Source organism: Nuphar pumila, chromosome 6, assembly GCF_984573655.1.
Source record: "Nuphar pumila chromosome 6, dmNupPumi1.hap1.1, whole genome shotgun sequence".
Taxonomy (NCBI): domain Eukaryota; kingdom Viridiplantae; phylum Streptophyta; class Magnoliopsida; order Nymphaeales; family Nymphaeaceae; genus Nuphar; species Nuphar pumila.
This window is the reverse complement of record NC_143254.1, coordinates 2,858,848-2,877,559: the sequence shown is the minus strand read 5'-3', so window position 1 is coordinate 2,877,559 and position 18,712 is coordinate 2,858,848. Positions and strand designations below refer to the sequence as shown.

The 18,712-nt window shown below is 36.6% G+C and overlaps 1 protein-coding gene across 2 annotated transcripts in view; it reads left to right on the top strand.

The window, feature by feature from the left end:
- Positions 1 to 4,386: 4,386 nt before the first annotated feature.
- Positions 4,387 to 18,712, top strand: part of LOC149833665 (zinc finger FYVE domain protein) — a 162,911-nt gene continuing 148,585 nt past the window's right edge. For both annotated transcript variants that reach the window (XM_090010931.1, XM_090010932.1), the window contains exons 1-2: positions 4,387 to 5,356; positions 7,178 to 7,322. In XM_090010931.1, coding sequence (XP_089867057.1) covers positions 4,449 to 5,356; positions 7,178 to 7,322 — 1,053 coding nt within the window. In that variant the 5' untranslated portion in view covers positions 4,387 to 4,448. The remainder of the gene's footprint in view (positions 5,357 to 7,177; positions 7,323 to 18,712) is intronic.

The window sequence follows — 18,712 nt, the reverse complement described above, 5'->3', positions numbered from 1 at the left end:
TTACTATTTTTATATTTAATGATAAATATTTTTATTAAAAATAATAGTTAAATATATTAAAATTTTAAAATAATGGTTATTTGCGACAATGTCTAAGCATGTCTGCTCATGTCACCAATGACATACACCCCCCAAAAAAATGATCATACTGTATGGTAAAAATGATATATTTTTTAAAAAAAATCATAATTTGTTAAATTTGCCCAATGGCCAAAATTGCAAATAACCAACTTTGTTAGGACCTTTTTACCCTTCGCATGTGCGAAACTCATGAAGTTCGCATGGTATATTACTTTGCTTGTGAGGTGTCTTAAACTCCCACTTAAGAGGAGGACTGCCTTTTTTTTTTTTTGCGAACCTCAGAAAGCACACAAAAAATTATATTCTTTATGTGATCTTCTATGTTAATCGTAAGAACACATATTTTATACCAAAATCACAGGTACCTTGCGAACCTTCTTTCTCCTTTCATTAACCATCACTTAAATGTATGTTCACACATATTTTTGTGTGATCTTAGTGAAACACACAAAAATAAGTTTGGTGAACCTCCTTATGATCACTAAATGCCTTAGAAAAGTTACATATAGAATGTGATTTTCATGTTTGTGTTTTTTCGTGATATAAAAAATGATTCTATGCACCCTAGGGCTATTTTTGCATTTTCTAGGGTTTTTTTTTGGTCCCCAACTTGCTTGATCTTTTGCAAAAAAAAAATGTTACTGTTTTTTGGCCAGTTTTTTCCAATGATTCATCGACAACACTTCATTGTTGCATTTCGATGAGGTTGCTTCCTAGGTTAGGTCGAAAGGTGAGTTTCATACAAACAATATATATGCATATTGTTTTATTGAGCATCATCTAGGCTCATGTGTATTTGTGTGTGGTTGTTTGCTTGTCATGTGTTTTATTTAATTTTCAGTGTTTCTATGTTGAAATAATAGTTTATCTAAAAAATATGATTTTTATAGAAAAAATTCATCCACTTAAAGGGTGAAAATTTGTTTATAAAAAAATATGTTTGCATTAGAGCAATCATTTACCCATAACACATCTCATTCCATGAGATGTCACAAGAAGAGCTTCCTCTATCTTCGTCTTCCTCTCACTCGCCATCTTTTTCAGGTTTCTCTCTCTGTGAGAGTGATAAAACTCTTGAAAGGTACAAAGCTATATTAGTTGCCTAGAAATATTCTTAATAATATGAAATATATTATGAGAAAACCTTGCCCCATTTGTTAGGATGATCACAATTAGGACCTTAGTAGCCCTTGCCTCTCTGAAGAGATGATTTATATATCAAATGAATGTTAAGAATGTATTTTTCAATGAAAATTGGGTTTGAGAAGTTTATGTGGAAACATCGCCTGGCACAATTATCTCTAAAGAAAAAGCTCTTCGTTTGGATAAAGCCTTATTGGGTTTTAAACAAACACTAAAGACTTGGTATAACAAATTTAGTCAAGTTATGCTTTATGTTGGATTTCAATCTTATTTGACTGATACGCTTTTGTCTATTAAGAATTTTTATGTTGGTATTATTATTCTTCTCCTTTATCTAAACGACATGATCATCATTGGTAGTGATAAATAGAGAGTTGAAAATATTAAAAGGCTTTTTAAAATACATTTTGAAATGACTGATTTTAGCTTTTAAAATGTTTTCTTGGTATAGAAATTGCTTATTCTTCTAGAGGATATTTGTTGCCTCAATCTAAATTTGGTTTAGATATTGTTGCTAAGTCTGATATCTGAGGTGATAAATGATCAAAATGGAGATTGATGATGGATAACCATTCAGAAATCCAACACTTTACAGATAGCTTATTCGAGCACTGTCATATCTTTTAATTACGATTTCTAACATTGCACATGCAGTTCATATAATGAGCCAGTTCCAACATGCTCCCACCACTCTCATATGAGAGCAATTTTGTGTATTACTAGGTATATAAAAACTTCTATTTTTTAATAAATATTTTTATCTGCTTCTTTCTCTTTAGATTTAATTATTTATATCGATGCTAACTGGAAAGGTGATTAAAATAACCGATACTCAATCATTAATTTTTTTTTTTTTTTAGGTGACTTGTTGATTTCATGGAGGTGTAAAAAACAATATAAAGTTTTATTTTCTTCAACTGAAGTAGAATATTGAGCTATGGCTAGAACCACTGTGACAGTGGTTAGGTTAAGGAGATTGCTGATTGATATAGGCATTCAGAGTAAAGGAGTATCACGACTGTGGTGTGACAACAAAAGTTCTATCTACATTGCCAGCAATTAGACTTTTCATTAACGAACCAAACACATTTAGATGAACTATCACTATGTACGAAGGAAATTTCTACACGATACACATGAAATTATTGACTCTCTTGCTTATAGTAGAAAAACAAATGTGATGTTTAAGACGAACATGTCTAAGGCTTTCGATAGGGTGGACTGGGCAATGTTGAAAGATTTAACATACATCAAAAAATAAACTTATACCTACATTCATTAGTTTATTTATTCAAAAATAAACCCACTCATATATACATTCATTCATTAATTCAAAAATCAATATACTCATACAACAACAACAACAACAACTACGCCTTCATCCCAAAACAATTGGGGTCAGCGATATGAACCAAAAAAGAAATTCATTTTGGGTCTTCCACATGAATCCTTTTCCTCCAATCATTTCTATCCAACGCCATGTCCTCGGTGAGGTTCAAAGCATTCATATCCTTTCCTATCATCTCCATTCAAGTCTTCCTAGGCCTACCCCGACCTCTTTTAACTAATATATTTTCCCATTTCTCCAACCTTCTAACTGGAGCATCATTAGGCCTTCGCCGAATATGTCCAAACCACCGAAAACGATTCTCTCGCATCTTATTTTCAATGGGTGCAACACCTACCTTCTTACGTATCTCTTCGTTCCGAATCTTATCTTTTATTGTATTTCCACACATCCATCTAAGCATCCGCATCTCAGCTACACTCATTTTTTGAATATGATGTCTCTTGGCAGCCCAACATTCCGTACCATATAGTAAAGCGGGTCTAATAGTCGTCCTATAAAACTTTCCCTTCAACCTCAATGGCATTCTACGATCGCACAGCACTCCAGTAGCACTTTTCCATTTCATCCACCCAACCTTTATCCTATGATTTACATCTCCATCAATTTCTCCATACTTTTGAATGATGGATCCCAAATATTTGAAATAATCATTCACCGGTATATCTTGCTTACCAAGCTTCACTACACTCCCATCCCTACTTCGTTGCTTACTAAACCGACATTCCATATATTCAGTCTTACTCTTACTCAACTTAAAATCTCTAGCTTCCAATGTCTGTCTCCATAATTCTAACTTAGCATTAACCCCAGCTCTAGACTCATCAATCAAAACAATATCATCAGCAAACAACATACACCACGGTACATTTTCTTGAATTGATCTCGTAAGCTCATCCATCACTATCGCAAATAGGAAAGGGCTTAAAGCAGATCCTTGATGTAACCCAACCGTTATCGGAAAATTGGTTGTCACCCCTCCACAAATGCGGACATTGGTTACTACTCCTTCATACATATCTTTAATTATACTAATGTACTTGAGAGAAACACCTTTCTTCATCATTGTCCACCAGAGAACGTCCCTAGGTACTCTATCGTATGCCTTCTCTAAATCAATAAAAACCATATGCAAATCTTTGTTCTTCTCTCTATATCTTTCAATAAGTTGTCTAAGAAGATGTATAACTTCCATATGCAAATCTCTATATCTTTCAATACTCATACTTATATTAATTCTAAAATGAATCGGCTTTTATATGCATTTATTCATTATGCTTATTTAATATTTATTTATTTATTCAAAAAATGAACCTAGTCGTGCATACATTCATTTATTATAAAATTAATTTATTCATATAAATATTCATTAATTTGTTTTAAAATTAATACATCAATTATTTATTAAAAATAAATATACTAATAGTACATTCATTTATTTATTCAAAAATAAAAATACTCATTTGTACCTCCTCAGGCGTCATGATCCTAACATAATTATTGATATGCTAAGCTTAATTATGTATAATGAAATCTTTTACTTTTGTTCTTTTTTGTGCTTTCTCCTCTTCTTAATGACATTTTTCTGGCTGCATCATATTTGGTTATATGAATTTCTTTAAGAACATAAAGAGAGTTTTAGATACCCTGATAACGTACAGATATATAGTGAGAACTACTCGACTAAAATATCTAAAAAAAACATTAGGCTGATTTAAAAAATCGTAGTACATCTTGGAAAACGTCTAAATTTTGCCCTAAACTACAGTCATTTTCCTCTATAAATACCTTATTAGAGAAACGGTTTAGGAGTTATCTCAGTGGCGCCATGAATTCACCGCCATTTCTTCCTCTTCCTCCTACTTCTTCCTAAGAGATGGAAGGAGACAAAGACGTCCAGCTTCTCTGCAAGGCTGCTGCGAACCATCTCTTCCTCGCCCAATTTGAGTCCTTTAGGGCAACCCTGCTCAGCCTCAAGAAGCGAGACCCCGGCATCGCCCTCGCCATCCTCCAGACCGTAGTCGCCAACGGCGGCGAATTCGACGGAATCCTCTGGTCCAAAACGTGCAATTCCCCTTCGCACCTCGCGTGGCTGTCGTCGCTCGAGCTCTCCCGGTTCGAATCGCCGTCTTCGACATGGAATCTCGCCCCCGAAACCCTATTTCTCAGGGTAGAGTTCCTTCTCGTCGTCCAATCGATCATTTCTCGCGTCTCCAATGAGGCGCTCCCGGACCTGGAGGCGATCGGTCGCCGCCATCTCTCGGAGGAGGGCGGGAGCTTCGATCCGGGGTCGGATGATCTCGCTAGGGCCTCCGTGAGCGAGGAGTTGTATCCCGTGGATGCAGTTTCGGTTTTAGGGAGGGTCTGGCGGCTGGGGCTGCATAGGTTGAGGGAAGACGTGGGTGGTGATCATGCCAGTGGTGGTGGTGGCGGCGGCATTGGAGAAGTCGAACTCGAATCTCTTGAGAGCGAGTTGAGGTGCCTGAAGCGGATTGCGTGCGATCAGGCGGAGCTCTTTGATGCTCTGTGTCGTAATTTGCAGGCACAGAGGAAGCCGGCAGATTGTCCGGAGGACCCAGGATTGGTAGTTAGTCTGGTTACTGACCAAGGTGTGAAACCGGTGGGCGGGGACGACCTAAGATGGGGAATTAAGGTCTTGCAGGTTGTTCAGAGGGCACATTTAGAGCAGATGAGTGAGCATTTGAGGGATGGTGCTGTCGACAAAGCTGTTTCTTGCATCCGATTTCTCCATCTTGATTATGGAGTCCCAGTGGATGAGTATCGGTACGTTAGTTCCTTCTTTCTCCTTTGTGATCAACTTTTATTTGTTTTTGAACATAATTGTTTCTGTTCATTGATTTTTACCCCCTCAAAAGCAATAACGGAAAAATTTATGAATGCAAAGAAGGGTGACAACTGAAAAGTAGTCACCAGGTTGCACAAATACAATGGAAGAGGGGAGAGATGGGTTAGGTCACTTTGATGTCCTCGAATCCATCCCGCTTGCCTGAATCCCATCAAGATACAGAATTGGCCAAGTTATGCTTGCTCGTGGTTGGACTTTTAATTAAGCTTTGAGCACACTCGATTGGTACAATTTTTTACTTACTGATATAGATGCCATATCCTTGGGGTGCAGCTTAGCAAGGCAGAATCTGTTTGTTCAATGGTGTTTTGTGCCTTAACAAATACTATTTTCGAGGACTGATTGTACCCCATATATATATATATATATACTTCTGGAAGCAAGTTACTGTCCAGATTAACCCATTCTGTCAATATAATCTTTCTCCATATTTACGTTTCTATTTTTATAGTTTAATTTATTTATATATATTTAAATGCACCAATGTTTCCAGGGATTCTCCCAAGAAAAAAACATTTTTTTTTTCAAAATATCACGAGATCTTCCCTCGCTGATATTTTCCCGAGAATGAGACTTGTGACCATGACTAAGTTCAACAACCAAACCAAACATGTCATAGCCGAATCTATATCTGTCCATTTTTCTTTCCCCATGAGCTGAATTTCCGACATGATCCTTCTGCTGCATATAACATGCAGGTCTGATTTTTTGTTGTCAAACACAAGAAAGTTCCTTTCCAACCAGATGACTCTCCATGTATCTGCCACCACCATATTAAATGTGACACAATTATGTTGACTTGTTTTCTTGCTACTTGCTTATGTTCTTATCAATGGAGTATGGAATTCTCTAGATTCTTAACAGAGATAAAGTAAAGCCTCTCTTTCTCCCTGCAGCAATGGTAAATGGTTCAGATTGTGCATAATAGTTTCTTCAAATTGTATGTGTTTGTTGTAATATTGATCATTTTATATTGAAGGATGTGGATTTCAGCGTATTACCTCTTCATGGTCCTTCCTTTGTCGGTGCTAGTGTTGGTTATATATATATATATATATATATATATATATATATATATATATATATATATATATATATATATATATATATATATATATTGGTTCTTCCTACACTCCATACAGTACGGACAGTACTGATTTTCTATATTTGAAAGTATATTTTGCACATTAGACCCCACAAATCTGTTCAGCGTGATTTATTTGCTAGGAATTGGCTGTTGAATCAAACATGTTTTTTTTGATGAAAAAATATGATGCTATGAGCTTTGGAAATTCTGAGCCATTGTTTTTTTAAGCCTTACAAAAACCTGCTCATATGTCATAATCGGCTGATTTAAAAACTGAATCCAGGGCCCTCGCCCTACAACTCGGTCTAAGCTAAACCATGTAGATGTCAGATTTCAGAAAAAAAACTGTAAAATGAAAAAAATAGAAATTTAGGACTGTCCACCACACCTTGCTACTCGGTAGGAGGAACTGATCACTCACTCATTCTCTCTCTCTCTCTCTATATATATGTATATTTATAAAAAATCTTTCAGGACTGAGGATTAGGTTCCTGATTCCTAGTTGCTGGCTGTTGTGTTTCTTCATGATTTGCGACATCAAACTAATTGGATGATCTGTTGCCTTTTCACAGATGAGGCTATCCTAAATATGTTGTTTCTTTGATAAGCTTTCTATGTCATCGTATGCTTCATAGAGTTTTTTTTCTTGCAGGTTAATTTTGAAAGATTTGATTAAAAAGGTTATATTGCACGAGGACATTTTTCCTGAAACCTGGATTGGCCGACAAGGCAAATTGTTGATGATGTATAGGGAAGCTTTGTCCTCTGGCTGCATGGAGTTAGCTCAAATTATTCAGGTAATGTAGAATTTGGCCACAAGCTTCAGTTTGAACATTCTAAGTGCTTGTATTTAACTTAGTTGAAATTTGCATGTAATATCTTATATCAGGGCATCCGTTAATTTTTATTCAACTTTTTCACAGTGGTTTCTGGTTGTGTTGTGGTAGTGGAGGGTAGGCAGAGTATGGCGTGATTATGTTTCTGCTTTATTGACTTAAACAATCTTTGTCTTGAGTTAACTAAATATGTCTTCTCATAATCTCATGTTCATTAGCTGCATGTGGGGAATGCATTCTTTTGATGAATTTTTTATTTTTGGCAAGCAACTTGTTATTAAATTATTTTCAGAGGAACTAACTTGTTTGATAGATTTAGTTGCTGATTGCTTGAAGTTTGTGCATTTTGTGTTGTATCTAGTTGACTCCAATGATTTCAACCTTTGTCAGGATTATCTCCTATTTTAGGAATGTTAAATCTTCACATTTGCAAGTTAGTTTCCAATCTCATGCACAAATTCATAGTCTGTAGGAACTAGCAACAGATGGTGGTTACCTATGTCACAAAGACACGGGAGGATACTGATACACTATTCGGATACGTGACACGGTTTCAAGATTTTTTTTCAAAAATAGGACACGAGGACACACACACACACACATATATATATATTTGGAAACTAGCCAAACAATTTTAAATTTCTAACTTATCCACTAATCTTAACAAGCATCAACTAACAAGTTTAACCATGTTTAACCATTCTTGCTGATTCTTCTGAAGATGAATGATCAACTTAAGCATCTAAGTTGAATGGATTGTTCTTCTGAAGGGCAGTCATACGCCCTATCTCTGCGACAGGCATTGAAGGCACCAAACTCCAGTACAAACAAAACAACCTTCTGGTTTCTGCAGCAAGTTAACCTCAACATGGATCATAAAATATGTGAATGATATTTAGTATTATTTAGAATTATAAAAACCCATAGCATATTTAGACAAAACCAGCCTTATTGTGTACCAATAATCAAAATTAATGAAACTGTTTTCTTAAAACCTTAGGAAATTCAGATATGAATGCAATTTCTCCTCTACTTATATCACTAATGTTAAAAAAAACAGCATCATTATTTGAGTGATTCTTCTGGCTTAAGTAAACCATACCAAGAAGAAAAAATCAAGTTTATTTTAATCATAAGGACACATAAAAGGCCAAAAATACAATTGAAATCAACACATTTTAATTAAACATACTGTTTCTTTCAAATAATTATTTCTATATATTGAAACTGGGTATGTGTAATAAGTGCCAATTTCTGAGGAAAGAACCAAATCAAACAGACGGGAAAGAAATAATAACAAACCCGGGGGCATGCAATGCCTAAATCTACCATGATTCCTTCTTGTATCGAGTGGCAAATGTAATTTCCTCTTCCTCCCCCTTTTCGGTCCTCAGTCCTCACTCCTCACAGGGGGCGACTAAGACTATCATAGTCTCAGAGAGACTCAAAAAGAGGGAGAAAGAGAGACTGCCCTCTTGGAGCAGCCCTCCTCCTCCCCATTTTTGGTCTTCTACCAGAGAGAGAGAGAGAGAGAGAGAGAGAGAGAGAGAGAGAGAGAGAGAGAGAGAGAGAGAGAGAGAGAGAGAGAGAGAGAGAGAGAGACCTGGGGTGATACCATCACCGCAATGCCCTCACCATTGCAATGAGCAGGGAGCTTGGAGAGGTGCAGCACAAAGAGAGGGGAAATGAACAAGGGGGTTAGGGTTTCGCTAGAAAGACTTGAAACCCATCATTTTTTATTTTAATTTTTAAGCTTGAAAATGACTCTGTGAGGCATGACATGTCATTGACCAAGCCCAATTCGCTAAAAACCGTGACAACAATGTGTCGTGGCCATAATTGCGTTGTATCATGTGTCCACGCATGTCAATCATGACATGGGACCATTTTTGGTGTATCCTTGTGATAGTTGGTTACTCACTGACTGACCGAAGGGCAGGAACGACACATTGACTGACCCACCAGTGACCAGAGGGAGGGAAGGTGGAGCAACAACACAGACAAGACTAGAAAGAGATATTTTTCTCAAAGCTTATAAAAAGCACGTTTCACTATTTTGAGAAGACATTGATTGTTAGGATAGGAGAGACCTTGACCTAACAAGAGAGGTAAGGTTCTATCAATCCGTATCTTCGTGGAATCATTATTGATCATCTTTGTAAGGAGATGCATCCCCGGGAGCTGAATCTGATTCTGGATGACCTTTTTGAGCGATGAAAGATTTCCTCGAGTGGGCGTCTTTGAGAGCATGGGTTAGAGAATGGCTGAAATACTGTCAATGGTACTACATGAAAGCACTTTACCCTGAGGTCACCATCGAAGAGTTCTTCAAGGCCCAAGTAGTCAATCAATCGGTCATGGAAGGTCAATCGTGCATTTCGATTAGGGTCGTATTCTATGGTTACGATTCTACCAGATATGTCTTTTTCATTCCGTCGAAAATCGATTTTACGGTATAGACGCTTATGACCTCCCCCTCTATGCCTTGCGGTAATGATTCCTCTGCCATTACGACCTTTACCACAACGATGCTGTCCATAGATCAAATTTGTTCGTGGATTGGATTTCACTTGACTGTTTACGGCTCCTTTGCGTGTGCTAGGGGTAGAAGTTTTGTATAAATGTATCGCCATGTTATTAAGTATTTATTTATTTTGTATTTAAGTTCTTTTCTCTATAAGAGGTGGAATAGAATAACCAGGTTGAAGCGTAATGATCATACGTCTGTAATGCATTGTATGTCGCATAATAGGTCCCATTCTTCTACCCTTTCCTGTGAGTCAATGGCTATTCATAGCTACTACCTTGACACCAAAGAAGAGTTCGATCCAATGCTTTATTTCTGCCCTAGTTGATCCTGATTTGACATTAGAAGTATATTGATTGTTCCCCAATAACCAAATACTTTTTTCTGTAAATACTGCATATTTGATTCCATCCATAAATCCATTTTCTTCCCTATGAGTTCCAGTATCTATAAGAGGTACAAGACCATGAAAAACTATTAGCCTTAGCATAACATGCGTCTGGCAAGAGATCAGTATTGGCATGCCTCTTCTTGATGTTTGCCAAGGTTCCCTATGGCTGTGGGATTTATACCCACTTGAGAAGCTTCTTTCTCTTCAGAAACTGGCACATTATCTGCAATAATAATTTTCAAAATGAAGCATCTAAGCAATATCTTGTCTTCTTAAAATATCATTAAAACTAATTAACAATATAGTTACAATATCATTGAGTAATTATCCATTTTTTCGGCAAGACCTGAAAAATCATATTTGCTGTTTTTCAAGTTTGCTTAGTTCCTCAATTTCTTAATTCTTTTATGTTAGTCTTGTTGAAAAGTTCTCAAGTAAAATGGCTTCTTATAATCATTAGGGATTCTTCGCCAGAAATTCTGAAGAATAAAGTTTGTATCATAGGCATCAGCATGTAGCAGTTTCTATCATCACTCAGGAAATTCGAAAATTCTCTTGATTACATTTTAACGTTTTATTTGTTTTTCTGTTGTAATTTACAATTTCATTGTGCTTTAACAAGGCACTGCTAATCACTATTTATATGGGGAATGTTCGTTTGCATGAGCTTTCTCTAACCTTCAAACTTTTGTGGCGAGTACTGTTAACCAATTTGCAAAGTGAATAATGATCTGAGAATTCAGATCATGTTTATTTTTCATTAAGATGTTCATTTGGTGATTGATTTGGCAACCTTAGTCCTTCAGCTTGACTCCCTCTGCCTCTCCATACGTGCATACATACTGTATACATGTGATCTGTGGTGTGTGTGGATGTTCCAGTGTTTGTCCCATCAACTAGAATATGAAGAAGGAATCGACTCTCCGGAGCAATTCATGGCAACCATTCCATTCTAGCAACCTCTGCACATAAAAAAGGCCCAAAAATAAGACTGCCAACTATGCTTGGTAAGTCAAACATGCCTATCAGAACAAAAGCAGAAACCTCTTGTCTTCTCTCCATATACAGTACATATGGTAAAGAGGGAGAGAGGAGAGGAGGGTGGCAGAATTGTTGTGGAAATAGAGGCAGATCAGTGGTCCTTTCCAGGTCATTGTATTAATATATTTAGGGCTTGGGAACATTTCACAAATTACAAATTGCTATTACTGTACATGTTACTCTGCTGTAGACCAGAAACACAGAAAATTGTCCATAGACCACCATTAGAGTCAATATTATACATTGATCCACTAAGCTAGTGAGTAGCGGTGTACTATCTCATCCCAATGAGAGTAAGTCCTTTCTTATTGAAGTAAATCTTTTTCAAAGATTCTATGTGAATTTCTGGACGAAATCAAGGTAGTTAACATTCAGAAAGTGAAATAACTCTAACAATAGAGGGAGATATCTGCTTCATTCTTCTGACAGTGGGAGAAGAGATAAAACCAGAGTTATCGGAAGCGCCCCTACAGTTGGGGAAGCGCGCTTCCCCGATACGCGTTTCAGAAGCGCGAAATGTCACGCTTCCGAAACGCGTGGGGAAGCGTTTCCTTTTTTGGGAAGCGTGCTTCTCCCATGCTTCCCCTTCGCTTCTCTCTTTTTTTTTTATTTTATTTTTTATTTTTTTTCTTCTTTTTTCGCTTCCCCCTCGCTTGCTAGGTCACTTTCGGTTCGCTTCTTAGGTCGCTTCCGAGATGGTTCGTGATTCGCTTCTAAGTAGTCCCCCGCTTCCTGCTTCCTAAATTTTTGAAAGTGCCTCGCTTCCCGCTCTCGCTTCCTGTTTCCTGACTGACAACCATGGATAAAACTAACTATTGAGTATTGTCCCAAATCGGAGTTTGAAACTCGTGTAATTAACTTAACCTCTTCAGGTTATTTGATTTGGCTAATCCAAGAAAAAAATGGGATAGATCTCTTTTAAATCTCATTTAGCTACACATGGTGAAAGTTATTCTAACAGCCCCTATCAAGTTGTCATGGTCCAAGACCATGGACAACTTGTCTTTCAACTCCCAATGTCTAGATGTAGACAAGCTTTGGCAAATAAATCTGCAATACGACTTTCTCCAAAAATAAATATTGTCTTCAGCTCTTAATCTCCTATCTTCACACAAACAAAGTGTTCGATGCTACTGTAATGAAACAACAATGGATGTCTCTAAGGGCTATCCTATCTTCACACAAACAAAGTGTTCGATGCTACTGTAATGAAACAACAATGGATGTCTCTAAGGGCTACAAGAGTACACTAGTGCCAAGAACAATATGCCACTCAAGGTCAAGATACAAATTCACAAAGGGTACATTTGGTTGTGTTTTTGAAAAGTGAAAATACTGTTCAAAAGAGATTCACTTTCAAAATCTTATGAGACCTCATGGGAAAGTGAATCTCACACAAATGAGTTTCACTTTCCTCGCTTTTTATGAGGTTTGCTTCTGAGTTTTGTGCCAATTTCTTTTTATGTTTGGTTGCTTTTGAGGTATTGTTCAAATGAGATTCACTTTCTAAATTTCATGTGATTCCACAACCAAACGAACCCAAAAAGTCACACAATAACAAGCCACTAAGGGGCTAAAATAAAAAATAAATAATTTTGTTTGTCACAAATATGCTTGAGAAGGCATAACATTGCAATGAGAAAACTCCCATATTTATAGAGCAAAAGCGAGAGCATTGGGCTAGTCCAACTAGCTTAGCTGTTGGGCTAATCCCAACAGCTAGAAAGCTCAAAAAATAAAAGAAAAAAACAGGAAATTTTTTTACAAAATGCCCCCTAATGGGCATGACCTATTACATGATATAAAAAGACCACAATGTTGTAAGGAAATATGCGGAAATAAAAACAATGTCCTACAATAGACATTCACATATAGAAAGCAAAGAACAAGTCCAAAAAGGACATACACAAAAGCCAACAATGGCTTGCAAACATTAATTCTTATAAATGCAAGAAAGGGCTTCAAGAAGCCATACTTTACAAAGGGGGAGACCCCACTTATTTATAGGCAAGGAGGAGTGAGAGAGCGGGATAAAAGCAAGGGAGAGAGAGACCACATTGGGAGGCCCAACAAGGTGTCGTTGGGCTCCCAACAATCACAATTATGATCGTTGGGGGCCCAACGACTCTTAGTTGGCCCCCCCAATGTGAATGCATTAAATGCATTTTAGAAAAAAGAAAAAAAATACAAAGAAAAAGGAAAATAAGAAAAATAAAAAAAAACAAAAAAATAAAAAAGACTACAATGCCCCTATTGGGCAGAATTACAGGAATACCCTTATCAGGTATGATTGAATATATATATATATATATTGATTACATGTATTTTAACACCCTCCCTCAAGCTTTACGAGGATATAACCGAAAGCTTGTTGAGAAGGAACATAAAACGAGCAGCAGCAAGGGCTTTAGTGAAGAAGTCTCCCAATTGGTACTCAGATGTAACGTAAGACAGTGCTATGGTTCCTCTTAGGTATTCATCACGAACGTAGTGACAGTCCATCTCGATGTGTTTAGTACGGTCATGGAAGGTGTGATTGCTTGCGATATAGATTGCGCTTTTGTTGTCACAACATATCTTTGAAGGAGTAGAGATGACTATGCCCATATCATTGAGGAGACTTCTAAGCCACACAAGCTCCATGGTTGTAGTGGCTATTGCACGATACTCCGCTTCTGTTGAGGACAATGATACTTTGTGCTGATGCTTGCATCTCCAAGAAATCAGAGTCACCTAAGAAAACACAAAAATTAGTAGTTGAGACTATCATTGAGATTTCCTCTCCAATCAACATTAGTATAAGCAATTAAATCAACTGATGACGAAGAGGAAAGAAAAACTCCCTTAGTTATGGTGTTTTTGATGTATCTGACTATCCTTAAGACTGCACTCATGTGCACAGTTGTAGGTGCATGTTGAAATTGATTGACTGAGTGAACTGCATGAGCTATGTCTCGCCGAGTGATGGATAAGTAGGTCAGAGACCCAACAAGTTGACGGTAGGGAGTAGGATCCTCGAAGAGAGTTCCATCTTCCAACCTTAACTTTACATTGATAACTTCATGAGTTTCTGTCTTCTTATCATCGGAGATGACAAACTTGGAACAAATGTCAGTAGCAAGTTTCATCTGAGAGAGAATGTACCCTCGGGGAGAGTACGCTACTTCAATTCCTAAAAAATATCTTAAGAAACCAAGGTCAGACATGTCAAAATTCTCTTTTAAAACTTTTTTAATATCATTGATTCCTTGCTCATCACTTCCAGTGATGATCATATCATCAACATAAAGTAGTAGAATAACTACTGGAGACCTTGCACTTTTCACAAACAAAGCAGTGTCAGTATAGCATGAGCGAAAATTTAAACTTGTCATTACATTGCTAAATCTATCATGCCAAGCCTTTGAAGCTTGCTTTAAACCATATAATGCCTTTTTAAGTTTGAGAATTTTATTTTCACCAATACATACTCCTGGTGGAGGATCCATGTAAACCTCTTCATTTAATTTACCATTTAGGAATGCATTCTTAATATCTAATTGATAAATAAGCCATTTTTTAACTGACGCAACCGCAATAAGAGTCCTAAAACTAGTCATCCTAGCTACGGAAGCGAAGGTTTCTTCATAGTCTATACCGTATTCTTGAGCGTATCCTTTTGCTACCAACCAGGCTTTATAGCGTTCTAATGACCCATCACTTTTAGTTTTAATTTTGAAGACCCATCTACATCCAATAGATTTTTTTCCAGTGGGTAATGAGGTTATTTCCCAAGTTTTTGCCTTTTCAAGGGCACTAAGTTCTAAGTTCATGACTTCAACCCATTAGGGAATGTTTTTGGCTTCATTATAATGTGAAGGTTCATGAAAAGAGTGTAACACAATTAGACACACTCTATACTTTGGTGTTAGAGACTCATAGGAAACAAACCTGTTAGGAGGATTGGAGATTTGGCCGGATCTCCTTAAAGAGGTTTCTTCTATGTTGGAACCTTGAGAGTATTTTTCTAAGACACTCATGAGAACTTGTTGACCGCGCCTAACATAGGTTTGGATGGGTCTATCACTTTCATTTTCAACATTGTTAAGAGGAATATCCTCTAGATCATTCAACAAATCATTAGAGATTTTCTCTTCTTGAGGAGTCACATCTTCTTGAGAGAGAAGATCAAATAAGAAAGCATATTCGCTTTCGTCAATATCTTTAGTTTTCTCAAAACCATTTTCATTTTTTAAAAAGGTTACATCTTTAGATACATATAGGTTGTTATTTTTAAGGTCGAAGCATCTAAAACCCTTTTGATTTTCTCCATATCCTAAGAAAACACATTCAATAGCTTTAGGTGATAATTTATCTCTTTTATGTGTAACGACAAAACATTTACACCAAAAAATTCTTAATCTATTGAAATCGGGTGTTCTTTAAATAATTTTTCATATGGAGATGTATTTTGTAAGGATGAAGATATCATTTTATTTATCAAGTAAGTTGAAGTTAAAGCGACTTTGGCCCAATAACTTTTTGGATTTTTTTTGGAAATAAGAAGTGTCCTAGTGGTTTCCAAAATGTGTCTATGCTTTCTTTCAGCTAGACCATTTTGTTGAGGAGAGTCCTAAGACATGATCTTTGATGACAAATTTCATTTGTTTCCAAATAATTTTGAAATTCATTTGATAGATACTCTCCACCCGAATCGGATCTAAGAGTAGAGATGTTACTTGAAAATTGTTTTTTGACTATCATATGAAATTTCTTGAAGAAGTCAAAACTTCAGATTTTAAATTGAGAAAATAGATCCACACATATCTAGTGTAGTCACCAATGAAAGTAACATAATAGGAGTATCCTCCTTTCGATATGACCGGAGAAGGACCCCAAATGTCCGAATGGACTAACTCAAAAGGTCTTTTGGACACAAAAGTTCTATTTGGAAAATAAGTGGATTTCATTTTTTCAAAATTAAAATTCTTGCAAACAAAATGTTTCTCTTTATAAAATTTCTTTCCAAAAGGAAATGAGTACATTTTTGAGAAACTTGGATGTTCAAGTCTTTGGTGCCAAGTTTCAATATTTTTATCTTGGATATGATTACAAAAAGAGTTAGTGGGAAGTTTCAAGTTGTTCATGCAATAGAGATCTCCCCTCCTATGGCCTTGCCCAATCTGCTTCCTGGACCGGAGATCCTGTATAAAACAATCCTTAGTTGAGAAGAAGATTTCACATCCATGATCACATATTTGAGAAACAAAAATGAGATTTAAATTAAGTTGAGGTACCACTCTTACGTTTGGCACAAAGAATTCTTTGAAAAATTTAAAGTTCCAAAACTTTTTACTTGTAAAGATGTACCATCGACGGTTGAAACATAAGAGTTTTTAGAGTTATTACACAAATCAGAAAACCCATTTTCAAGAGGGGTCACATGAAAGGAAGCTCCAGAATCAAGAATTCAAGAAGACATACCTGGAGGAGACGAAGAAGCTATGACGACACTCGAAGTTTATGGCGATTTGAGTGAGAATTTGGAGTACTTCCGATAGTTGAGCAAGAGAGAAGGACTCCTTCCTTTTGATAGACTCCTTCTTTTGAGTAATTTCTTCAACGGAGGCAACCTTACTTTTTGGTACTTCATTTAGCTTAGGGCAATTAGGTCTTATATGACCCGGTTCTTGGTAATGATGGCAAATGACTTTTCTATAGTTGCCATTATAGTTATTTTGCCTCCCAAAGTATGGATGCTTATAGGCTTTCACATGATTGCTGGGTTTAAACACGACCAAAACTTCATCTCCACCCATAATCATGCCAAGACGAGTTTCTTCTTGGCATATTTCGGCTATGACATCTTTCAAAGTAAGAGGCTTAGATCTATGAAGTAGGGAAGATCTAACTTGTTCATATTCGGGACTAAGCCCATGTAGAAATTGGAAAAAGTGTTCTTTTTCCATTTGTTCTCTTCTTAGTTCCATATCTTCACTAGAAACCCACTTTGGTTCTAGTAGAGATAGCTCATCCCATAAGGGTCCAAGGGTACTAAAGTAATCTCTTACACCCATTTCTCCTTTCTTAATAGTTCAGATTTTTTCTTGGAGAAAGAATTGACGAGCAAGGTCTTTTTGAGTATACATACCTTTCATAAAGAACCATGCTTCATTTGCCATCCGAAATTTAGCAATGTTGGCGCAAATTTTAAGCTCCACATTGTTCATGAACCAAGCAAGAATTTTTGCATGCTTGCTTTCCCAATCTTCCACTTTAGATTGGTGATCTTCAATAGCCTTCATGCGGGCATTTCTTTCAAGAGCTTTTTCTTGATCACCATCCATCTTGGTGAGTTGGAGTTGCAGTTCCGGAATAGTGCCCATGACGTATCCCCAAAGCTTTTTACCCTTGAGGTTGTTCTCCATGGCGGCGGCCCACATCATGTAGTTGAAACCATTAAGTTTGAAGGAGAGATCAATCTTTTGTTCTCCTTTCATTTTAAACTCAAGAAGACGAACCGAGAAAGAGGAATATAATATGAAAAACATAACTAGTCAACTAGCTATATCAAGAATCAAGAGCATACATTTGACTCTGATACCATGTAAGGAAATATGCGAAAATAAAAACAATGTCCTACAATGGACATTCACATATAGAAAGCAAAGAACAAGTCCAAAAAGGACATACACAAAAGCCAACAATGGCTTGCAAACATAAATTCTTATAAATGCAAGAAAGGGCTTCAAGAAGCCATACTTTACAAAGGAGGAGTGAGAGAGAGGGAGAAAAGTAAGGGAGAGAGATACCACATTGGGAGGCCCAACAAGGTGTCGTTGGGCTCCCAACCGTCACAATTGTGACCGTTGGGGGCCCAATGACACCTTGTTGCCCACCCCCTCCAATGTGAATGCATTAAATGCATTTTAGAAAAAAAGAAAACAAAAAAATACAAGAAAGAAAAAGGAAAATAAGAAAAAGGAAAACAAAAATAAAAAGACTACAATGCCCCTATTGGGCAGAATTACAGGAATACCCTTATCGGGTATGATTGAATATATATATATATATATATATATATATATATTGATTACATGTATTTTAACAAATGCTCCTAATGGGCATGACCCATTACATGCATTGAAAATACATATATCTACATATGTATGTACTTATATATGTACCATTACATGTGTACACACACACATATATATATATATATAGATAGATAGATAGATAGATATGTATATATATAACTATATACATATGCAAATTAACACTCCCTCAAACTTACGGTGTGATAACTGAAAGTTTGTCTAGTAGAAAGTGAAACCACGGTGAAAAAAGAGTTTTTGTAAAAAAATCAGCCAACTCATATTCTGAGGTGACATACGGCATGATAGACTTCTT